A 19,986-nucleotide genomic window follows, 5' to 3' on the forward strand; every position below is an offset into this window, starting at 1 on the left:
ACTTGTCAGGGCTGGTCTAGGTTACTGGGTCCTGCCTCAGCGCAGGGCGCTGTACCTGATGCTCTCTCAAGGTCCCTCCCAGCGCTATGATTTACAGCAGGCCAATCTGGGCGTCAATAACATTCCCTAGCAGAGAGAAAGGGCGAAGCCAGTCACCATCCAGACTCGCAGAGGACATGCTGGGAGGCCTCTTGCTGAAGATATTTAGGGTGGGCTTCTCAAATACCCAGATCCTCAAAGTTATTGAAGTGCCTAAGTCCTATGGAAATCCATGAGGAACTGGGCCTTCCCATCAGCCGAACTCTGCTCTCATTGACTCAACTGGGATCAGAGTTAGGCCTTGTGAAACTCCCCCTCCTTACAAGCAAGACTGAGCAAAGTCCTGGAGGACACACTACAGGGAATGCTCCTTCCCCTCTCTGAATCCTCTGTCTTTCGGAGCCATCTTCTCTGTCCAGGGGAGACCCCTCCTGGGCACTAGAGAGGTCAGGAAATCACTGCTTGCTTGGTGTGCCGCATGCTCCTCTCCAATGGGTTGGCGAGTGATTGCCTGTTCCTGAGATGGGACCCAGCATTCCTGGCAGGGGCTGGCTACCTTGCGGGGCTCTGCCAATGGGGACTGCATTCTGGCAATGTGTAGTAATAACCCAGAGTGCTGGGGTCTGAAGACAGAGCAAACCAACTAATGAGCCAGCTGTCCGTTTCAGGAGCTGGCTCACTCAGGTGCGTATATCTGCAAGCATGTGTGTGCGTGCATGCCGGGGGAAGAGGAATACCCAAGTTCACTGGTTTATTAGCTCAGACAGGGTTGCCCTGATTGGATAGTCAGGGTAGCACTAGCTCCCAAGGCTGGAGGAGAGGAGAGCCCCCAGGTTAGGCTGCTGGACATCCCAGGTAAATGGAGCAGACCCAGGTCCAATGCCGTGGGGACAAAGGGAAGGCAAAGGGGAAGGCCAAGCCCCAGCGGCCTGTGGGGGGATGAGAGACCGAATGTGTGACAGCCCCTCCGTGCCCCATCCGTTGGGGGCAAGTCTGCTGCCGCACTGGCTAGACAGCTTTAGCTCAAGCTGTAGCAGCTCATGCTTAGAGCTCCACAAGTCTCCTGCTGAATCCCCGGGGCATGAGCCATGGCAGCCATCACACTGGCAATGCCCTGGGGCCTAAGGGAGCCTCCTCTCAGAGCTTCCCCAATGCCCAGGGGCTGCTGGGTTTATCCTACCTTGCAGTCCTTGGCATAATACAGTGTCCGGCCCCGCAGCTTAAAGTATCGCCTCTTCCACCTCTGGAAGGAGCTCGTCTGCTTCAGTAACAGCCCCTCCTTCACGCTCTTCTGCAAAGAGAGCCACAGGAACCCAATGAGCCTTCACACCCCAACCCACGGCTGGCCAAAGGAATCCAAGGCCTTAACCCCTTGCATGCCAGGGCCTGGGCCATGTACAGACTGTTCCAAAGCAGAGCCTGGCACGAGCCAGCAAATCCATGAGATGCAGCCATAAAAGCACACAGTGTAGCAGGGAGAAGGGGTAACATACTAAAGAGGGCAGTGATCTGTCAGTTCATGCCCACATACGGGGCATGGCGTAACTCAGTGTAGCACAATCAAGGTCACTGGGTTTACAAAAATTTCCACCAGCTGAGGATCTGGCACATTTAATGATCTGGGATCTTAAAGAGACAGCACATTTCAGAAACCTTCAAACCCAACCTGAGCCAAGTGCATGGGCTCAGGAAGGGGGCACCTTCCTGAGACAGAGAATATATCTGTGTGGCCCTCTGGTTTTGGCATGGAGGAGGCCAGTGCAGGGAGTATGGGTCTGGCAAAGTGGAGGACCACACAGGAAGATTATTCAACCCTTCATCTTTGATGCAAACCACTTTCAGTAACAGAAAATGCTCTTTGGATACAGCAGGGAGAGGCCGGGTGGGAGGACAGGTGGTCCCACATACAGAGGAGGCTTGAATTACGTGTGTTTTTAAATGCATTGGGACATTAAGGATTCAGTTAGTTAACTGCGCCATTCATGCCAGGATAAACAACCATGCAGACAAAAGCAGAGACACCCAAGGCACTCTGTGGCTGAGACCCACTTTGTAGACCCACTTGTCAATCACTGATCTACAGATTCCAAGGCCAGAAGGGCCCATTGTGATCATCCAGTTGGACCCCCCTGTATTACACAGGCCAGAGAACTGCCCCACAATGATTCCTGGAGCAGAGCTTTTAGACCAATTTTCAGTCAGGATTGAAAAGTTGTCAGCCAGGGCAAATCCCCCATGACCCTCAGTAAATTGTTCCAATGGTTAATTATCTCAGCCTTAAAGATCACCCTCCCCTGAGAAGAAGACCAATGTTAAGGTTTTCCATTTCCCCAGGGAGGGACTCATTTCTTTCACACACGCCCTGAGCTTTCAGTCTGTCTGTTAGATTTGCATGACTAAACCCATTGAGCCCAGTTCCCATCTTCCTCCCTCCAGGGTAAAGCAGGAATAAAGCTGGGAAGACAACGGGATGACACGGGTGTCAAAAAAGAGACAATCAGGACCCTCTTTTTTCTGCTCCATGCTTGGCCTGGCAGCATGCAAAGCCCAGAGGCAAACTGGGCCAACATGCTACATACTCTGTTAGTCCTCATAGCTGGTACAGTCCTGGGTCTGGTCCTGAGTCAGGAAAGCCCATGCTAAGCCCACGTTTAAATGCATTCCTGGAAATGAATGGACTCAAGCATGTGCTTAAGGGCTTTCCTGAATCAGGACCTCTGTACTTACACAAGGCTAACGGAGTCCTACACACATCTAGATTGGAACGGGTAGAATCCAAGCCCCATAATGACACGAGACTAGTGTGGAGCAGTGCAGAGCGTGATACAGATAGGGTTGCCAGGAATCCAGTTTTCGACTGGAATGCCCGGCCGAAAAGGTACCTTGGGGGCTCCAGTCAGCACTGCCAACTGGGCCATTAAATGTCCGGTTGGCGGCACAGTGGGGGCCCATGGCTCCCTGCCTGCCCTAACGGAGCGCATCTCCTGGAAGCAGCTGCCAGGTCCTTGCAACTCCTAGGCACATGGGCAGCCAGGGAGACTCCACACGTTGCCCCCACCCCGAGTGCCGGCTCTGCAGCTCCCATTGGCCGGGAACCACAGCCAATGGGAACTGTGGGGGTGGAGCCTGCGGGCACTAGGGCAGCACTGTGGAGCCTTCCTGGCCGTCCATGTGCCTAGGGGCTGCAGGGACCTGGCAGCTGCTTCCTGGGAGCCGCACAAGTGCCGCCGGGACCCTGCACCCATCCCACCCCAGCCCCATGCCCTGGTCCTGAGCCCCCTCCTACATGCCTACCCCCTGCCCCAGCCTGGAGTCCCCTCCCGCACCCAAACTCCCTCCCGGACCTCGCACCCTGCACCCCAATCCCCTGCCCCATCCCTCAGCCCCCTCCAACACCACTAACCCCTCATCCTCGCCCCACGCCCAAGCCCACATTCCCAGCCGAGTCCTCATCCCCCCTCCTTCACCCCAAGCTCCTGCCCCAGCCTGGTGAGAGTGGGAGAGAGCAAGCGACAGAGGGAGGGGGGTGGAGCGAGCGGGGGAAGAGGTGTTCTGTTTTGTGCTATTAGAAAGTAGGCAACCCTACATACAGAACAGACCCCACAGAGCCCCTTAGAGAGGCAGGATGGCCCAGTGCTTAGGGTACTAGCTTGGGACCCAGGAGACTTGGATTAAATTCCCTGCTCTGCCACAGCCTCCGTGTGTGACCTGTGACCGTGGACAGGTCTTTCTGGGCCTAATTCCAGCTGTGCAATGGGGAGAGTGGCCCTGCTCTGCCTCCACCAGGGTATGAGGATAACACAATGGAGATGGAGGGGCACTGGTAAGGGGGGCCAGATAATACCAGAGCTAGAGACCCACTGTGGGACAATACTAGGCTTGCTGTCATTTTCTGCAGCCCAAAGAAAACCACCTTTTTCCCTCTGAAAGCACAAAGGTTTTGTGAAATGAAGGCAAAGGCACCTACTTGCTGCAAGTCACTTCATAAGCCCATTTACTCCTCAGAAACAAAAAGGCAACCAATGTCCACAATGCAGAGGGGGCTGGTCTGACAGTAAAACACAAGAATCAAGCCTCCAATCTATTAACTAGTCAGACCTACCCACTATCCACCCTAGATACCGAGATCTTCCATTGTTGTTTGTAGTGCTGTTGGAGCTGTGCTGGTCCCAGGCTATCAGAGAGGGAGGGGGAGAGTAATAACTTTTATTATATCAACCTAGAAGAGAAGGAAGGAACTCAGAATTACATCACACCTACCTCTTCTTGTATGGAGCTCAGCCCATGACTTCTGTATTTGAGATCAATCATGTTGGCTCAGTAATGGAAAAGTTCCATTCCTTCGGTGAATCATTTATTTTATTTGCTCTTGCATAGTTCCAGTTCTTTGCTGTTAACTATATCAAATCAGATTTCCACTGAGACTGCAGCTGTACTAGCAGCCTGTGATCAGCCAAGCCCTCTGCAAACTCCTGAAATTGCTTTTGTAAAAGTTTAGAATCTCTGTACAGTCCCTTGTTGTGTGAAATGTTTGTTGTGTTTCAAACAAAGGCCTCCTGCTCAGCGCAAACAGCAGCATCCTTATGGCACTTGGATGAAAATGCAGAGACACAATCCACTGAGTGTCTTTGGGAAGCCAGGCTATCAATCCTATGGTATCAGTCAATCAACCAGGAGGCTGACGGCAGGGTGGAAAACATTTTGAACTTCCCCCATGTGCTATGTAAGGTGCTACTTCTTTCTTCAAAAAGGTTTCAACAGTGTGCTCATTGCACAGAAAGCAAATGCTGGAGTTGTTTGCTTCTGTGAAGGTCTCTCATCTCTTTCATTTTATTTTCTCTGAGCAAAATAGCAGAGATCCTCTCATACGATATTCTGCATTTTGGGATGCTCTCTTCAGTAACCTAGACACAATATAGGGCATGTTTATTTTCAGCTGTACAATCAGCATTTAGCAGCAATGCATTTTTCCCTGAATGGATACTATTATCGGGTCATTTCTTATGTCTGATCAGTCATCTTGCATGAACATGCTGATCCTCTTAGTGCTTCTTTCAGTTTTTCCCCTTTTTTTCTTCATTTGCAGCATCTGAGTCTGGGAGTTTAAATCTGTCTGGTCTGGAGGAGTATATTTAGAGCAAAGTCCTTCAAAACACTTCATTACATTGCTCATTTTCTGTGACACCAAAGGGGGCATTAATGCAAAAGAAGGTCACAACTTTAGTCTCAGGTTTTTGTCTTGATCTTTTTAGTGGTACAATCACCACTCAACAAGGGCTCAATGGTGCACCATGCCATGTCGGGGAGCAAGAGGAACATAAGGAGACGTTGATTCCCTTGTATGGGCTATCCACAGCACTGGACCCTGCTTCCGCTGGGCTGCTGCTATTCTCCCTTCTGTGCAGATGGATTTAGAAGTGGGTGGAGCATGGCAGCCAAGCAAAGATTGCTGCCTGCCACCATGGAGCAATGACTAGGCAATAACGCTCTGAATATGCTCTGGAGACCCCTTCCTCTGTCTGCATGCCACAGTTACTGCCCTGCCCAATTGACCTGGGCCCTGGTTTGGTATCAAAGCCTATGGGCTGGCCTGTGTACAGAATTACACAGTTTCACTAAAGGGAGGTTGAACTGATTTAGCTAAATTGATTTGACTCTATGTGTGGATGCTCTTAACCTGCTGACATGAGTTTAGGTTGAACCTGTTACGTAACAAGAGCAAGAGAGCCAGCTCCTGAATGAAGATGCTGTTGAAGGCCTAGCACAGGGATTCCAGTTTATCATTGTGGCTACATTTGGATGAGGACAACGGCAATTAAAATGTGTCACTTACAACAGTGCTTCTCAAGCTATCTGATGTGGGGGCCCGGCAATTTTTTTTTCCAATATGTGCACAGATCGGCAGCCGATGGCTCGCAGACCAGCACCGGTCTGCAGACCACCACTTTGAGTAGCACCGACTTACAGGATCATCAGTGTTCTTCTCCAATGCCTCAATAGGCAATTTCATTCCATGACACAATTGATCTCCAAGAAGCTGAAGGAGCCAATTTTCTGTATCATGCACATGAACCCCTTTCTATCTTGTTGCTTAACGACTCTTGACAGTGTTTGTATTTGATCTAGATTGAAGAATGATTGATTTTTACTCCTTCAGTACATTCACGGGCTTGTTTCCACTCCCCAGTCACCAACGACTCCGGACAATTGGATAGCTTGCTAACAGGCAGAGCTCGGACCTTTACCCTCTCTTCGCACCTCGTGTAGCTTTTTGGAATGCTTTCCATTTCCACTCACACATTGCAGTGAGAGACAAATGTCCAAAGTACCAAACATCTTCATACGAATGAAGGTGAATAGCTCAGAATGACACACAAATTCAACAAGTGGGGGAAAATTAACCCTCCCCTCCCTCCAACTCCTCACCACCACCAAACAAAACCAAAAATACCAATACTATCTTTTTTTCCTGGATACAATCAAATTAGTTTCATGCAGATTTCATAAGTACACAGGATCAACATGGCACAGTACACACCTGTAACTATACCAGGCTGATATTGCACAACACAGATTCTTCAGCTACACCTAATCGATGTGGCACCAGCACCAACAGATTGACATGGCATCATGGGCCTTAGTCTTTGGAACAGCACTGTGTCCTGCTGTTCCAGGGTCCCAGCCCCAGTCACACCAATGGCACCCAGCCCCCCAGGCAGAGCACCATTCCTGACAGCATCCAGGATCCCATCTGACACCAGTGCTAATGGCCCACAGCAAAGATGGACGAGCTGCTCTAACTCTGCATTTCTTCATATTGCCCACTTGCAAAGCCCACTTGGAACACCAAACTTCAGCTGCACCTCCTTGTCCCAGGCCACACAGGGGGTATAACAGACAGCAAAGAAGCTGTCTGTGGGAGGAGGATCACAGGAGGGGTTGTGAGGGAGGTCTCCATCATAGATGGAGTGAGCGCTAAATGAGGCCAGGCACATGTCCTTTGCATAGGGTCACAGCCTGAGGTGCTCTGGTTTGGAGGTCACTTAATCCTCCTATTCCATAAAACCATTTGCAGTTCCCCCTTCCCCCCATGACTTTGGATGAGGACAAAACCCATCAACTGCCGGTTTTCATTATTGCAGAATGAAGCGAACAAGCGATCGCTACCTGCCTGCCAAGAAATAGTCAAATCCCAGCATTCATTAGGGTCAGGTAAATTTTTCTCTTTAGTGAAACATTTATGTAAACTTTTATCCAGATAAAATGCAGCCCACAGGCTCCCAGGAAGTTGGCCCTCTGCATGGCAAATGCTGGGTGCTCGTAAATTAAAGTGTTCCATATGACAAACATACGACCATAATGTTGAATGCAAAGAGCTGCCTATGAGTAGTAAAAGTTTCACCCTCTGGTGCCTAGATTTCACGGCAATGCCTCAAGAAAACCAGAACCCCTTCATCAGCTCTAGGCACACTAGATGCCCAGGTTGGGGCTGTGGACTTAGCCCAAGACACCAAGTTTGCAAAGAGGTGGAGTGAGGATCAGGTTTTTCCAGGTAACATTGCAGTTGTGCTTTGCCTCTCAGCTGTCTCCAAGTTTGCTATAACACCTTACCTTTGTTCTTTCTCGGGCAGGCACCAGCCCTGCTATCCTTTCCAAAACATAAATAAGGAAACTTGCAGTTTAAATCTGTTTTAAGAGGACCCTTTGTGAAGGGGCAGTACTAAAATGTGCTGCCAGGTGGGGAAAGCAGGGCAAACCTCCCCAGGATTCGAAACACCACAGAAAATTCAAACTTCTGGTTCGCTAAAAAGGAATTGATATCCACGTAGCTCCTGTTTCAAGGGGACTCTGCAAATGCTCTTATTCCACTACTGAACAGAGTTGCCATTTGGTCAGTAGAGGGTGCACAAGATAACACTCAAAAATATCCCCAGAGCTGTGCTGCCCATATGGACCATGCATATGACAACAGGAATATAAAATAAGCAAACAATTTGTATCATGTTCTCCAACAGGGAAGCTGCAAAACCTCTCAGTGAAGCCCTGGTTTAGATGCTGAATGCTCCAATTAATCAGGTTATGCATGAGGGTATTCACCACATAAATAAGTTTCAACATGGTTTTATTATTATTATTGTTTTCTGCTCTGTGCAATCCTTCAGGTTAAAGACATCTCAGGATACAGCATTGTGTGAGAACACAGGTACGAGGAGAGCCATGCAGCTGCATGTATTGTCAACAGGCTCAGCAAAGGCTCCAAAACAATGAGTCAGGCCCCAAAATCAGGAGATTGCCATAAAATCATGAGATTTGTAAAATAATATACATTGTGTTCTTTTTATTTGCTTTTTGAGACTTTAAGGAGCACCTGGATCATGTTTTCAAGCTTTTCTCTGTAACCAGGAGGACCAGAAACTTTCAATTGAAAAAAATCCCACACAGGATTCCAGGACCAGGGGCTTTAGAAAAAAGCATCAAACATTTAAAGAGTGGGAAACACTGCCTCTGGGATGTTTTCATCAAACCGGGAAGTATCTGAGATTTTTTTGAGGGGGAGGAGGGAAGAGGAAACACACACACTTTGCATTTCTTTCTGTTATGAGCCTTTATTAGCTGGGGTCATTAGCCATTTTATCCCTGCATCTTGCTTTTAAGGAATAACAGAGGGAAATTATCTCTGAAAAAAAGGTAAGAGCAGAAGTGGAGGATGGGAAACGTCACTTTTGAGCTTCTAAGAGGCTGCAAGGTGACAAACAACAAAACTAACCACTGCAAGTGACTGGGTATACTGCCCCTTTAAACAAAGAGCCCTCACGATGAGAGCTTTCCAAAGACTCTTGCTTTCTTTGCTCTTATTTCCTGATGTGCCAGGCAGTTATTAACATTGTACTTCTGTTTATATCAGGAGGCTAAAAACAGGTTCCTTCTTTCTAGCGAAGCAGCTGCACTAATCAGAGCAATGCTAACATCTCCCCTTTGCTGAAGCATCTAGACTGGCTGGCATTGCTTGTTCCTTCATTTGCACCTTAAAAGGTGCAAGCAATAGTGGACTAATCAATAGCCCACGGCTCTCTGGGCTTATCAGCCTTCCCGTTATCTGCTCCAGTCTGATGACCTATTAAAATAATGGCCCTGCCCTGCCCTCCCCGTTCATTGCAGCGGAATATGATTCACTCAGACAGAAGCGCTAGCAGAGAATTAAATCTGGCCTCCAGTACCAGAAGGAGGGGGTGCATGGGGTAGAAAGAAGCAGCAATCTTGTCTCATCTTAACAGCAGCATCTGCCTCCCTTTTCACTGGTGCAATCACCTGCTCTGTGGGGTGCAGTGATGAGTGAGGGAAACATTCAGATAGTTCAATTCCCCATTGCCAGCTCTGGTGAGGTCATCGTGAATCTCACACTACTCAGTTTTCAGAGTAGCAGCCGTGTTAGTCTGTATTTGCAAAAAGAAAAGGAGTACTTGTGGCACCTTAGAGACTAACAAATTTATTAGAGCATAAGCTTTCGTGAGCTACAGCTCACTTCATCGGATGCATTTGGTGGAAAAAACAGAGGAGAGATTTATATACACACACACAGAGAACATGAAACAATGGGTTTATCATACACACTGTAAGGAGAGTGATCACTTAAGATAAGCCATCACCCACAGCAGGGGGGGGAAGGAGGAAAACCTTCCATGGTGACAAGCAGGTAGGCTAATTCCAGCAGTTAACAAGAATATCAGAGGAACAGTGGGGGGTGGGGTGGGGGGGAGAAATACCATGGGGAAATAGTTTTACTTTGTGTAATGACTCATCCATTCCCAGTCTCTATTCAAGCCTAAGTTAATTGTATCCAGTTTGCAAATTAATTCCAATTCAGCAGTCTCTCCTTGGAGTCTGTTTTTGAAGCTTTTTTGTTGAAGTATAGCCACTCATAGGTCTGTGATCGAGTGACCAGAGAGATTGAAGTGTTCTCCAACTGGTTTTTGAATGTTATAATTCTTGACGTCTGATTTGTGTCCATTCATTCTTTTACGAAGACACTGTCCAGTTTGGCCAATGTACATGGCAGAGGGGCATTGCTGGCACATGATGGCATATATCACATTGGTAGATGCGCAGGTGAACGAGCCTCTGATAGTGTGGCTGATGTGATTAGGCCCTATGATGGTATCCCCTGAATAGATATGTGGACAGAGTTGGCAACGGGCTTTGTTGCAAGGATAGGTTCCTGGGTTAGTGGTTCTGTTGTGTGGTGTGTGGTTGCTGGTGAGTATTTGCTTCAGATTGGGGGGCTGTCTGTAAGCAAGGACTGGTCTATCTCCCAAGATCTGAGAGAGCGATGGCTCGTCCTTCAGGATAGGTTGTAGATCCTTGATGATGCGTTGGAGAGGTTTTAGTTGGGGGCTGAAGGTGATGGCTAGTGGCGTTCTGTTGTTTTCTTTGTTGGGCCTGTCCTGTAGTAGGTGACTTCTGGGTACTCTTCTGGCTCTGTCAATCTGTTTCTTCACTTCAGCAGGTGGGTATTGTAGTTGTAGGAATGCATGATAGAGATCTTGTAGGTGTTTGTCTCTGTCTGAGGAGTTGGAGCAAATGTGGTTATATCGTAGCGCTTGGCTGTAGACAATGGATCGAGTGGTATGATCTGGATGAAAGCTAGAGGCATGTAGGTAGGAATAGCGGTCAGTAGGTTTCCGATATAGGGTGGTGTTTATGTGACCATCGCTTATTAGCACCGTAGTGTCCAGGAAGTGGATCTCTTGTGTGGACTGGTCCAGGCTGAGGTTGATGGTGGGATGGAAATTGTTGAAATCATGGTGGAATTCCTCAAGAGCTTCTTTTCCATGGGTCCAGATGATGAAGATGTCATCAATGTAGCGCAAGTAGAGTAGGGGCATTAGGGGACGAGAGCTGAGGAAGCGTTGTTCTAAGTCAGCCATAAAAATGTTGGCATACTGTGGGGCCATGCGGGTACCCATCGCAGTGCCGCTGATTTGAAGGTATACATTGTCACCAAATGTGAAATAGTTATGGGTCAGGACAAAGTCACAAAGTTCTGCCACCAGGTTAGCTGTGACAGTATCGGGGATACTGTTCCTGACGGCTTGTAGTCCATCTTTGTGTGGAATGTTGGTGTAGAGGGCTTCTACATCCATAGTGGCTAGGATGGTGTTTTTAGGAAGATCACCAATGGACTGTAGTTTCCTCAGGAAATCGGTGGTGTCTCGAAGATAGCTGGGAGTGCTGGTAACGAAGTGCCTGAGGAGGGAGTCTACATAGGCAGACAATCCTGCTGTCAGGGTGCCAATGCCTGAGATGATGGGGCGTCCAGGATTTCCAGGTTTATGGATCTTGGGTAGCAGATAGAATACCCCAGGTCGGGGCTCCAGGGGTGTGTCTGTGCGGATTTGTTCTTGTGCTTTTTCAGGGAGTTTCTTGAGCAAATGCTGTAGTTTCTTTTGGTAACTCTCAGTGGGATCAGAGGGTAATGGCTTGTAGAAAGTGGTGTTGGAGAGCTGCCTAGTAGCCTCTTGTTCATACTCCGACCTATTCATGATGACCGCTATTCCTACCTACATGCCTCTAGCTTTCATCCAGATCATACCACTCGATCCATTGTCTACAGCCAAGCGCTACGATATAACCGCATTTGCTCCAACCCCTCAGACAGAGACAAACACCTACAAGATCTCTATCATGCATTCCTACAACTACAATACCCACCTGCTGAAGTGAAGAAACAGATTGACAGAGCCAGAAGAGTACCCAGAAGTCACCTACTACAGGACAGGCCCAACAAAGAAAACAACAGAACGCCACTAGCCATCACCTTCAGCCCCCAACTAAAACCTCTCCAACGCATCATCAAGGATCTACAACCTATCCTGAAGGACGAGCCATCGCTCTCTCAGATCTTGGGAGACAGACCAGTCCTTGCTTACAGACAGCCCCCCAATCTGAAGCAAATACTCACCAGCAACCACACACCACACAACAGAACCACTAACCCAGGAACCTATCCTTGCAACAAAGCCCGTTGCCAACTCTGTCCACATATCTATTCAGGGGATACCATCATAGGGCCTAATCACATCAGCCACACTATCAGAGGCTCGTTCACCTGCGCATCTACCAATGTGATATATGCCATCATGTGCCAGCAATGCCCCTCTGCCATGTACATTGGCCAAACTGGACAGTCTCTACGTAAAAGAATGAATGGACACAAGTCAGACGTCAAGAATTATAACATTCAAAAACCAGTTGGAGAACACTTCAATCTCTCTGGTCACTCGATCACAGACCTAAGAGTGGCTATACTTCAACAAAAAAGCTTCAAAAACAGACTCCAACGAGAGACTGCTGAATTGGAATTAATTTGCAAACTGGATACAATTAACTTAGGCTTGAATAGGTTTCAGAGTAGCAGCCGTGTTAGTCTGTATTCGCAAAAAGAAAAGGAGTACTTGTGGCACCTTAGAGACTAACAAATTTATTAAAGCATAAGCTTTCGTGAGCTACAGCTCACTTCATCGGATGCATCCGATGAAGTGAGCTGTAGCTCACGAAAGCTTATGCTCTAATAAATTTGTTAGTCTCTAAGGTGCCACAAGTACTCCTTTTCTTTTAGGCTTGAATAGAGACTGGGAATGGATGAGTCATTACACAAAGTAAAACTATTTCCCCATGGTATTTCTCCCTCCCACCCCACCCCCCACTGTTCCTCTGATATTCTTGTTAACTGCTGGAATTAGCCTACCTGCTTGTCACCATGAAAGGTTTTCCTCCTTCCCCCCCCTGCTGTTGGTGATGGCTTATCTTAAGTGATCACTCTCCTTACAGTGTGTATGATAAACCCATTGTTTCATGTTCTCTGTGTGTGTGTATATAAATCTCTCCTCTGTTTTTTCCACCAAATGCATCCGATGAAGTGAGCTGTAGCTCACGAAAGCTTATGCTCTAATAAATTTGTTAGTCTCTAAGGTGCCACAAGTACTCCTTTTCTTTTTGCGAATACAGACTAACACGGCTGCTACTCTGAAACCTGTGATTATGCAAGGCACTGAATTTAGCTGTATAGAGTGGAAATCTGTCAACTTCATGAAAAAACTCGCACAGATACAGACAGACATCATCTTCCTCTCCAAATGCAAACAGATGGACATCATACCGAAAGGACTGAAGGTAAAAATCCATTACAATCTACATACCACACAGACTATGCTGACAGCTTGTGCCACACACTCTCAAGGAAACTGCGGAACCACCTGATCAACATCCTCTACAGCAAACAGGGAAAGATTAAGAATGAGCTCTCAAAACTGGATACTCTCATAAAGAACCAACCTTCCACACAAACTTCCTCGTGGCTGGACTTTACAAAAACTAGACACGCCATTTACAAGTCCAGCCACGAGGAAGTTTGTGTGGAAGGTTGGTTCTTTATGAGAGTATCCAGTTTTGAGAGCTCATTCTTATTCTTTCCCTGTTTGCTGTAGAGGATGTTAATCAGGTGGTTCCGCAGTTTCCTTGAGGGTGTGTGGCACAAGCTGTCAGCATAGTCTGTGTGGTATGTAGATTGTAATGGATTTTTTACCTTCAGTCCTTTTGGTATGCAGTGTTTTCCTTCAGGCCCAGCTGCTGAACCAGGTTCTTCCTGGAGAATTTCAGCTTCCATTTACAAAGAAAAGTCAAGTTGCGTGTTCTCCTGGGAACGTGATCCCCAAACCTTCCAACACCAGAGGCCAAGTGAAGAGAACCCAGAACTTCACTGTTGTAAATCTCCTGGTTTTTATGCCAATCTCGTGAGGGACTGGGGAGGGGTGGCTGGGGGCAGGGCAGGCCTGAGAGTCACATGGGCAGGAAAGGCGGGCTTCCTACTGAAGAGCCTTCCAATGCTGAACACCACGTTGAGTCGGTTGGAGTCAGGAACTGACGGGCTCAGTGCCCACACAGGCATCTGAATGATGTGGCCAGATGTTCGAAAGGGCTCAGCATCCAGCACCAGCTCACTTTGAGAGCCTGCCTGGGGTAATTCTGGCCATGTCACTAAGGCCAGGTCTCTGCTACACACCCATTTTGGTATAACTAAAAAGTTATACCCCCCATCTCCCGAAGACATAGCTACAGCCTCTCGCAGAGACAGAGTTATCATCTCCCATCGGCTTAGAGCATCTTCAACAGAAGCGTTACAGTAGTGCGGCTGCAATGCAATTTCGCAGTGTGGACCTGCCCTTGGGCTCCTGCGTGAGGGCTAAGGGCTTTGGAAACCTGACCCGTGCTGAGCAGACAAGGGATGCTGAGCGATGCCGTCCTGCTGGAGAAGAAGCTGACTCCCAGCAGCAGCTCTGAGGCAGGCATGACAAGGATATTGAGCCCCAGGTGCAGAGCTCCACAAGGCCACTGTCTGTGCTCTCAGCAGAGACGCAGCCCCGAGGATCCTCAAGCTGTTTGGATGAAACGAAACCCTCCTCCAGTACAATGTTCTTAGAACACCTGATACTGTGGGAGCCTGGGCATAGCTCAGGCAGTTTTTCCTGGCTGCCCTTTGAATGCTGCTGCTGTTTGCCTGGCACCTGGCTGTGTTGCCCCTCCTCATTCTCCATGGCCAGGCTGAGTGGAGGGACCTGGCAAGAGAGGCCAACACTACCCCTTCCTAGCAAGGGCCTGACCAGAAGCCAAGGCACTCTCTCTCTTCAGGAGCTAGCACAGGGGTGGGCAAACTATGGCCCGCGAGCCGTTTTAAGCCGGCCCGCAAGCTCCAGCTGGGGAGCAGGGTCGTGGGCCATACCACGTAGCTCAGCCCAGCTCCAGCGCTCAGGCCAAGGCGGTGAGCCACACCACGCAGCTCAGCCCCGCTTCAGCCGGGGCGCAGGGTCAGGGCCGCACCATGTGGCTCAGTCCCACTCCAGCGCTCGGGCCAGGGCGCTGGGTTGGGGGCTGCTCTGGTGCTCCAGCTGGTGTACTGGGTTGCGGGCTGCACCACGCAGCTCCTGGAAGCTGCGGCATGGCCCTGCTTCGGTGCCTATGTACTCCAATGACCCCCTCCGGCACTGCAATGGAAGCTACAAAGGGATGCCTGCGAATGGGGCAGCGTGCAGAAACGCCTGGCCGCGCCTCCGCATAGGAGCTGGAGAGGGACATGCCACAGCTTCCGGGAGCCACTTGAGGTAAGCACTGCTCGGAGCCTGCATCCCTGAGCCTCTCCCCACACCCCAATCCCCTGCCCCAGCCCTGATCCCTCTCCCACTCTCCAAACCCCTCGATCCCAGCCCGGAGCACCCTCCTGCACCCCAAACCTCTCATTTTTTCCTGAGGTAACACTTCTCATCAAAAGCTTCAAGCTTCTCCAAGGGCCTTTATAGATAAGAACTCCTGTCTCTATTGTCAATTAGGAGGCTCCAATGGCCTTTGAAATTAATTTGCTGAGGTACATTTAGTTCAGAAAAGGAAGTCACTGATGTGGAGCATGATCTGTCTTGTCTCAGCAGCTGGAGGACCGGGGGGGTTTAGTTCAGCATTATTTGTCTCCGATTAGAATCAGATCTTCAATTAAACCTGTAATTAATCTGTGGAACTTACTGCTGCAGGATATTGCTCAGGCAATCATCTGATTCAAGGTCTACAGACTCTTTTTATCATCTTATATAAATAGGAACAGCAGCTGCGATTACAATTTCCCGGGGACAATTACCGGGGCTTTTGATCTTGATGCTTCACGGTACAGCTGATCATCTAGTAGGGTCAGAAAGGCATTTTCATCTACAGCGCAGTAATGCACTAGGAGGTAAATTATGAAGGTTCTCTGAAGCATCTACATTGGCCATTGTCAAAGACAAGAAACCGACTAGATGGACCTGTCTGTTCAGTATGGCCATTCAAGTTCCTATTAGTTGAGTCGGGGGTCATACCATGCGGCTCAGCCCAACTAAAGGAAACACAACTAAAGGGAATTTTCTCGTGCTCCCTTCCAGGATATCTATGGACATTATTCCACCCACTAGCCCTTTCGCTGACTGGAACAGCTGAGTGTGCAGCATGTGACTCCCATACTCCTGGGTTGTTCTGGAAGAGGTAGATGCAAATACTCTGCATCTAGCTCCAACAACACTCAGTGGGACTCCGAGAAGGACAAGGGTCTCAGAGCTTGGGCTGCAGCCCAGGCTCAAACATCTCCACCGCAATTAACCCAGGCCCCATGAGCCTGATTCAGGGGACAGCCACAGGTGTTTAATTGCAGTGTAGACATGCCTATGTGCCCTCTCCCAAGACAGGGAGCTTGCTCTCTACTGGAGACATCACCCTCTTCCAGAGCAAGCCACTCACTCCTGCTCAGTGCTGATGAATCCTGGATGCTGGGTGGGCATTCAGCCCTTTAAAATGGGGAGATTATTATTTATGTTGGTATCCCAGTCATGCCTATGGTTCCACTGCACTAGCTGATGTACAAACACACAAAATAACACAAAAAAATAGTCCCTGCCCCAGAGAGCCTAAGAATAAGACATGCGACCAGCGCTGGATGCAACAGACCAGAGTAGGCGGGTGTAGAGGGAGCCATAAGGAAACATTAAGCAAATACTGGCCCACGATCCCAGCTTCAAAGTGCTGAGATTATCATCTCCATTTCCAGATCAGAAAATGGAGGCATGGCGTGGTGAAATGTAATCAGCCAACGGAGAGGAGTAAAATCCTGAACCAGGGATGGAAATCAGGAGTTCCCGGCACCCACACTTGTCCCCAGGCCACTAGACCGCACTTCCCTCCAAGAACAACATAGTCCAGGGGTTCTCAAACTTCATTGCCTCGCAACCTCCTTCTAACAACAAAAAATAGAAGACGACCCCAGGAAGGGGGACTGAAGCCTGAGCCCAGGGGCTTCAGCCCCATGCAGTGGGCTTTGGGCTTCAGCTTGGCTCCGGGCTTCGGCTTCAACCCTGGACCCCAGAAAGCCTAAGCCAGTCCTGGCAACCCCATTAAAATGGGGTCATGATCAACTTTGGGATCCTGACCCACAGTTTGAGATCCACTGAGTGTAGTCTAACAGTATTTACCTACTGCACAGCAGTGTTTGTGAGGTTTCATTAATCAGTGTTTGCAAAGCACTCAGCAGATTAAAGGGGTTGCAGAAGTGTACAGAATGGCTATTGTCACCCACTGATATTTGATTGGTATTTAATCAGATGCAATAACAACCCTATGCAATTCTTGCCTTCAATTAACCAGGACAGTAATTATGTCAGATAGCAGTAAATAATTAAATACATATTTAGTGAGGATTAATTACTACTGCGTAAATGACTGGTGTTCAAGAAGTGGTGCACAGTGTATGGCTTTAACAGGAGCAGCAGGGCGATGGCATTTTGCTGGCCTGGTTGCAGCTCATGCTGATGTTTGACAGATCTTAATTGATGAGAATGTCAGCACTCGAGGGAGCACTTTAAAGAGCCACACACCACTATTTTCACATTCTCTCCCTCCTGAGAACTCCTGCTGTAGGTACCTCACTGAAGAGTGACACACTAACATGACACAGGACATCTCTTGCAACACTTTGTCTTCCCGGACAAAGTCACTGCAATCTGACATGATGACATTTGCATTATGAAATCAGCAGATTCTCTGGCCCATGCTGTACAAGAGATCAGTCGAGAACAGACGGTCTCACCTGGCCTGAAATCTAGTAATCTAAGTAGTGATGCAAAGATTACCGTGTCCCAAAGAGATATCTTCTTCACTAGGGAACCCTTTCCAGGCTCCAGGACTTAGCCGCGAGTGCCCCTTTACATGTCAGGATATAGAATGCTCTTCCAGTGCTGCATACAGCAGCTTAATGTTCTGTTTCAAACTGACAATCAGAGTGTGAACAAGACTTAGAGCTTTCAAGATGAAAGTGAGTCTGATCTCAGAATCCCCAGATTGCAGAACTGTACCCGGGTTTCATTTTTTCTTGCACTAGGAATGCCTAAATTTTTCCCAGTCCGGTCGAAGGCCGCAATGACAGCTTGCCTAGACCATAATGGCTGACCCTAATCTGCAAAGCACAGAGTGCCTGTCATAGCAGGGCTCCAACTCTGAACTGGGGCTTCTAAGTGCTCCCGCAACACAAATAATGGATCTGACTGCATCGCAAGTGCCCTTTGATACCACAGTGGAGCCTGCAGATCTCACTGTGCAATACTGTGCGGATCAAGATGAAGCACTGCATGCTTGGACATGGTCTTCATGGACAATACCTCATTATTAAGGATGAGGGCTATTGCAGACTGCATTTGTGCGGCCATTAACACCTCTCCCCTTACTCCAAGGGTCAGGTTCATCTCACAAAGACAGTGATTCAACTGAGAGAGACATTTCCCTGCTTTGTTTGATTTAGTTCTAAGTACTCAGGGGGACTGAACCTCCTCCAGTCTCCCCACTCACTCCTTGAACCCTCACTCTCCATCTGCACCAGGGATGAAAGAACAACCCCCAGACAAGCCTGACCTCCTCCTTGAAACTTCCCAGGATGCAATGGTGGGACGGGGGGCCAGGAGGAATAGGTGCTGGAGGACTCCCCTGTCTGTGATGTGTCATAACATCCTGCACGCAGCAGCTTAAAACCCCAGATGACGCTGAGAACACTGGCAGGAAGAAGGTGGAGGGCTGAGTCGGAGGGAGCAGTGGACAGTTATTTTAGAACCAGGAAGCAGAAGTTCCCTCTCTAAAACAGATGCTGCTAAATCAAGAGCGGGCCGGGGTTTGCCTCAGTGATTCTCAGGGCAAGGAGAGGAGAGGGACCTCCTTCCCTGAGCTCTGGGAGCTGAACTGGAAACTGGGTTGTTAGCAGAGGAGTAATGCACAGCCAATGTCCCTTAGGGGAATGACTTATGCCCTAATAAATTTGTTAGTCTCTAAGGTGCCACAAGTACTCCTTTTCCTTAGGGGAATGACATCCCCACCATAATGTCCCTGAACAACCTAGCCCAAACTCCCCATCCCATCAATTCCCACACAACAGAGGGATTTGTAAGCACACTAATTCGCCTCCTCTTTGAAGAATTGTTCCTGCTGGGGCCTCAGTCACAAACCCCATTCTGTCAAGTTCACCCCTACAGAAGCCACTGCAAGGCCAATGACCTCAGCGGGGTTTCACTGTCTTCCGCCCTGTAGCAAGTCTGGCCTAATGTCCTTAACAGCAACACATGTCAGCAGAGGCCAGTGAGGAGAACACAGTGGAAAGCGCTTACACAGCAGGTTGTTACCTTACCAGAAAAAAGGCCTTGTCACAGGGCAGGACAACCAAACTCATATTCCCCCCTATGATCCAGCAAGCACCTCCGCTTCAGGCTCCTGGGCCATGCCCTCTCTTGGGTAGAGACCCACGTCTCACTCCCTTCCGACCAACATATTTCCAGGTGCACCGTGCCCTGCCTTCACTGTGTTCTCCCCAGCAGAGACAGCCTTACTTTCTCCTCAGAGGCAGTTACCAGCCTGAATGCCCACAGTTATAAACACCACACAGCTCTTCCTATGTAAGCCTGCTTTATTCTTAAGGTAAAAGCACTACAGAGAAAACAAGTTAGATACAATGAAACAACCTACATGCCCTCTACCAAGCTTGCCAAAAATCTCCCCATCCTAACATGGGCTCTGGGAGGAGCAGTCCGACACCGGACCCAAAGAGCTTCCTTGTGGTTTCAACATCAGCACAACTTCAGCTCAGAACAAGCACCCAAAGTTCTGGGGCCCCTAAGTCCTTCTAACCCTCCCCTAAGGATTGCGTCCATCCATGGAGCAAGGATCCTGTCTGTTTGCTGGACCAGGAAGAAGGTCCAGAGCCAGTTTAAAAGCAGGGTATTTATCGAAAAATCCTTTCTTTGTCTTTCGGTCTCTGGAGAATCCAGTTTGAACGAGCAGATGCGAACCTCTCCAGGGGCCTGATGACTGGAGGAATGATATTAGCAGCCCCCTCCTCCTAGA

The 19,986-nt window shown here is 48.8% G+C and overlaps 1 protein-coding gene across 1 annotated transcript in view; it reads right to left on the reverse strand.

Annotated features, from left to right (window-relative positions):
- LOC119861064 (diacylglycerol kinase eta) overlaps positions 1–19,986 on the reverse strand; it is a 153,495-nt gene that overhangs the window by 66,168 nt on the left and 67,341 nt on the right. The window contains 1 exon segment of the mRNA XM_038415530.2: positions 1,220–1,330. Within this exon segment, the coding sequence (XP_038271458.1) occupies positions 1,220–1,330 (111 nt within the window).

Source organism: Dermochelys coriacea, chromosome 9 (assembly GCF_009764565.3).
Source record: "Dermochelys coriacea isolate rDerCor1 chromosome 9, rDerCor1.pri.v4, whole genome shotgun sequence".
NCBI lineage: Eukaryota > Metazoa > Chordata > Testudines > Dermochelyidae > Dermochelys > Dermochelys coriacea.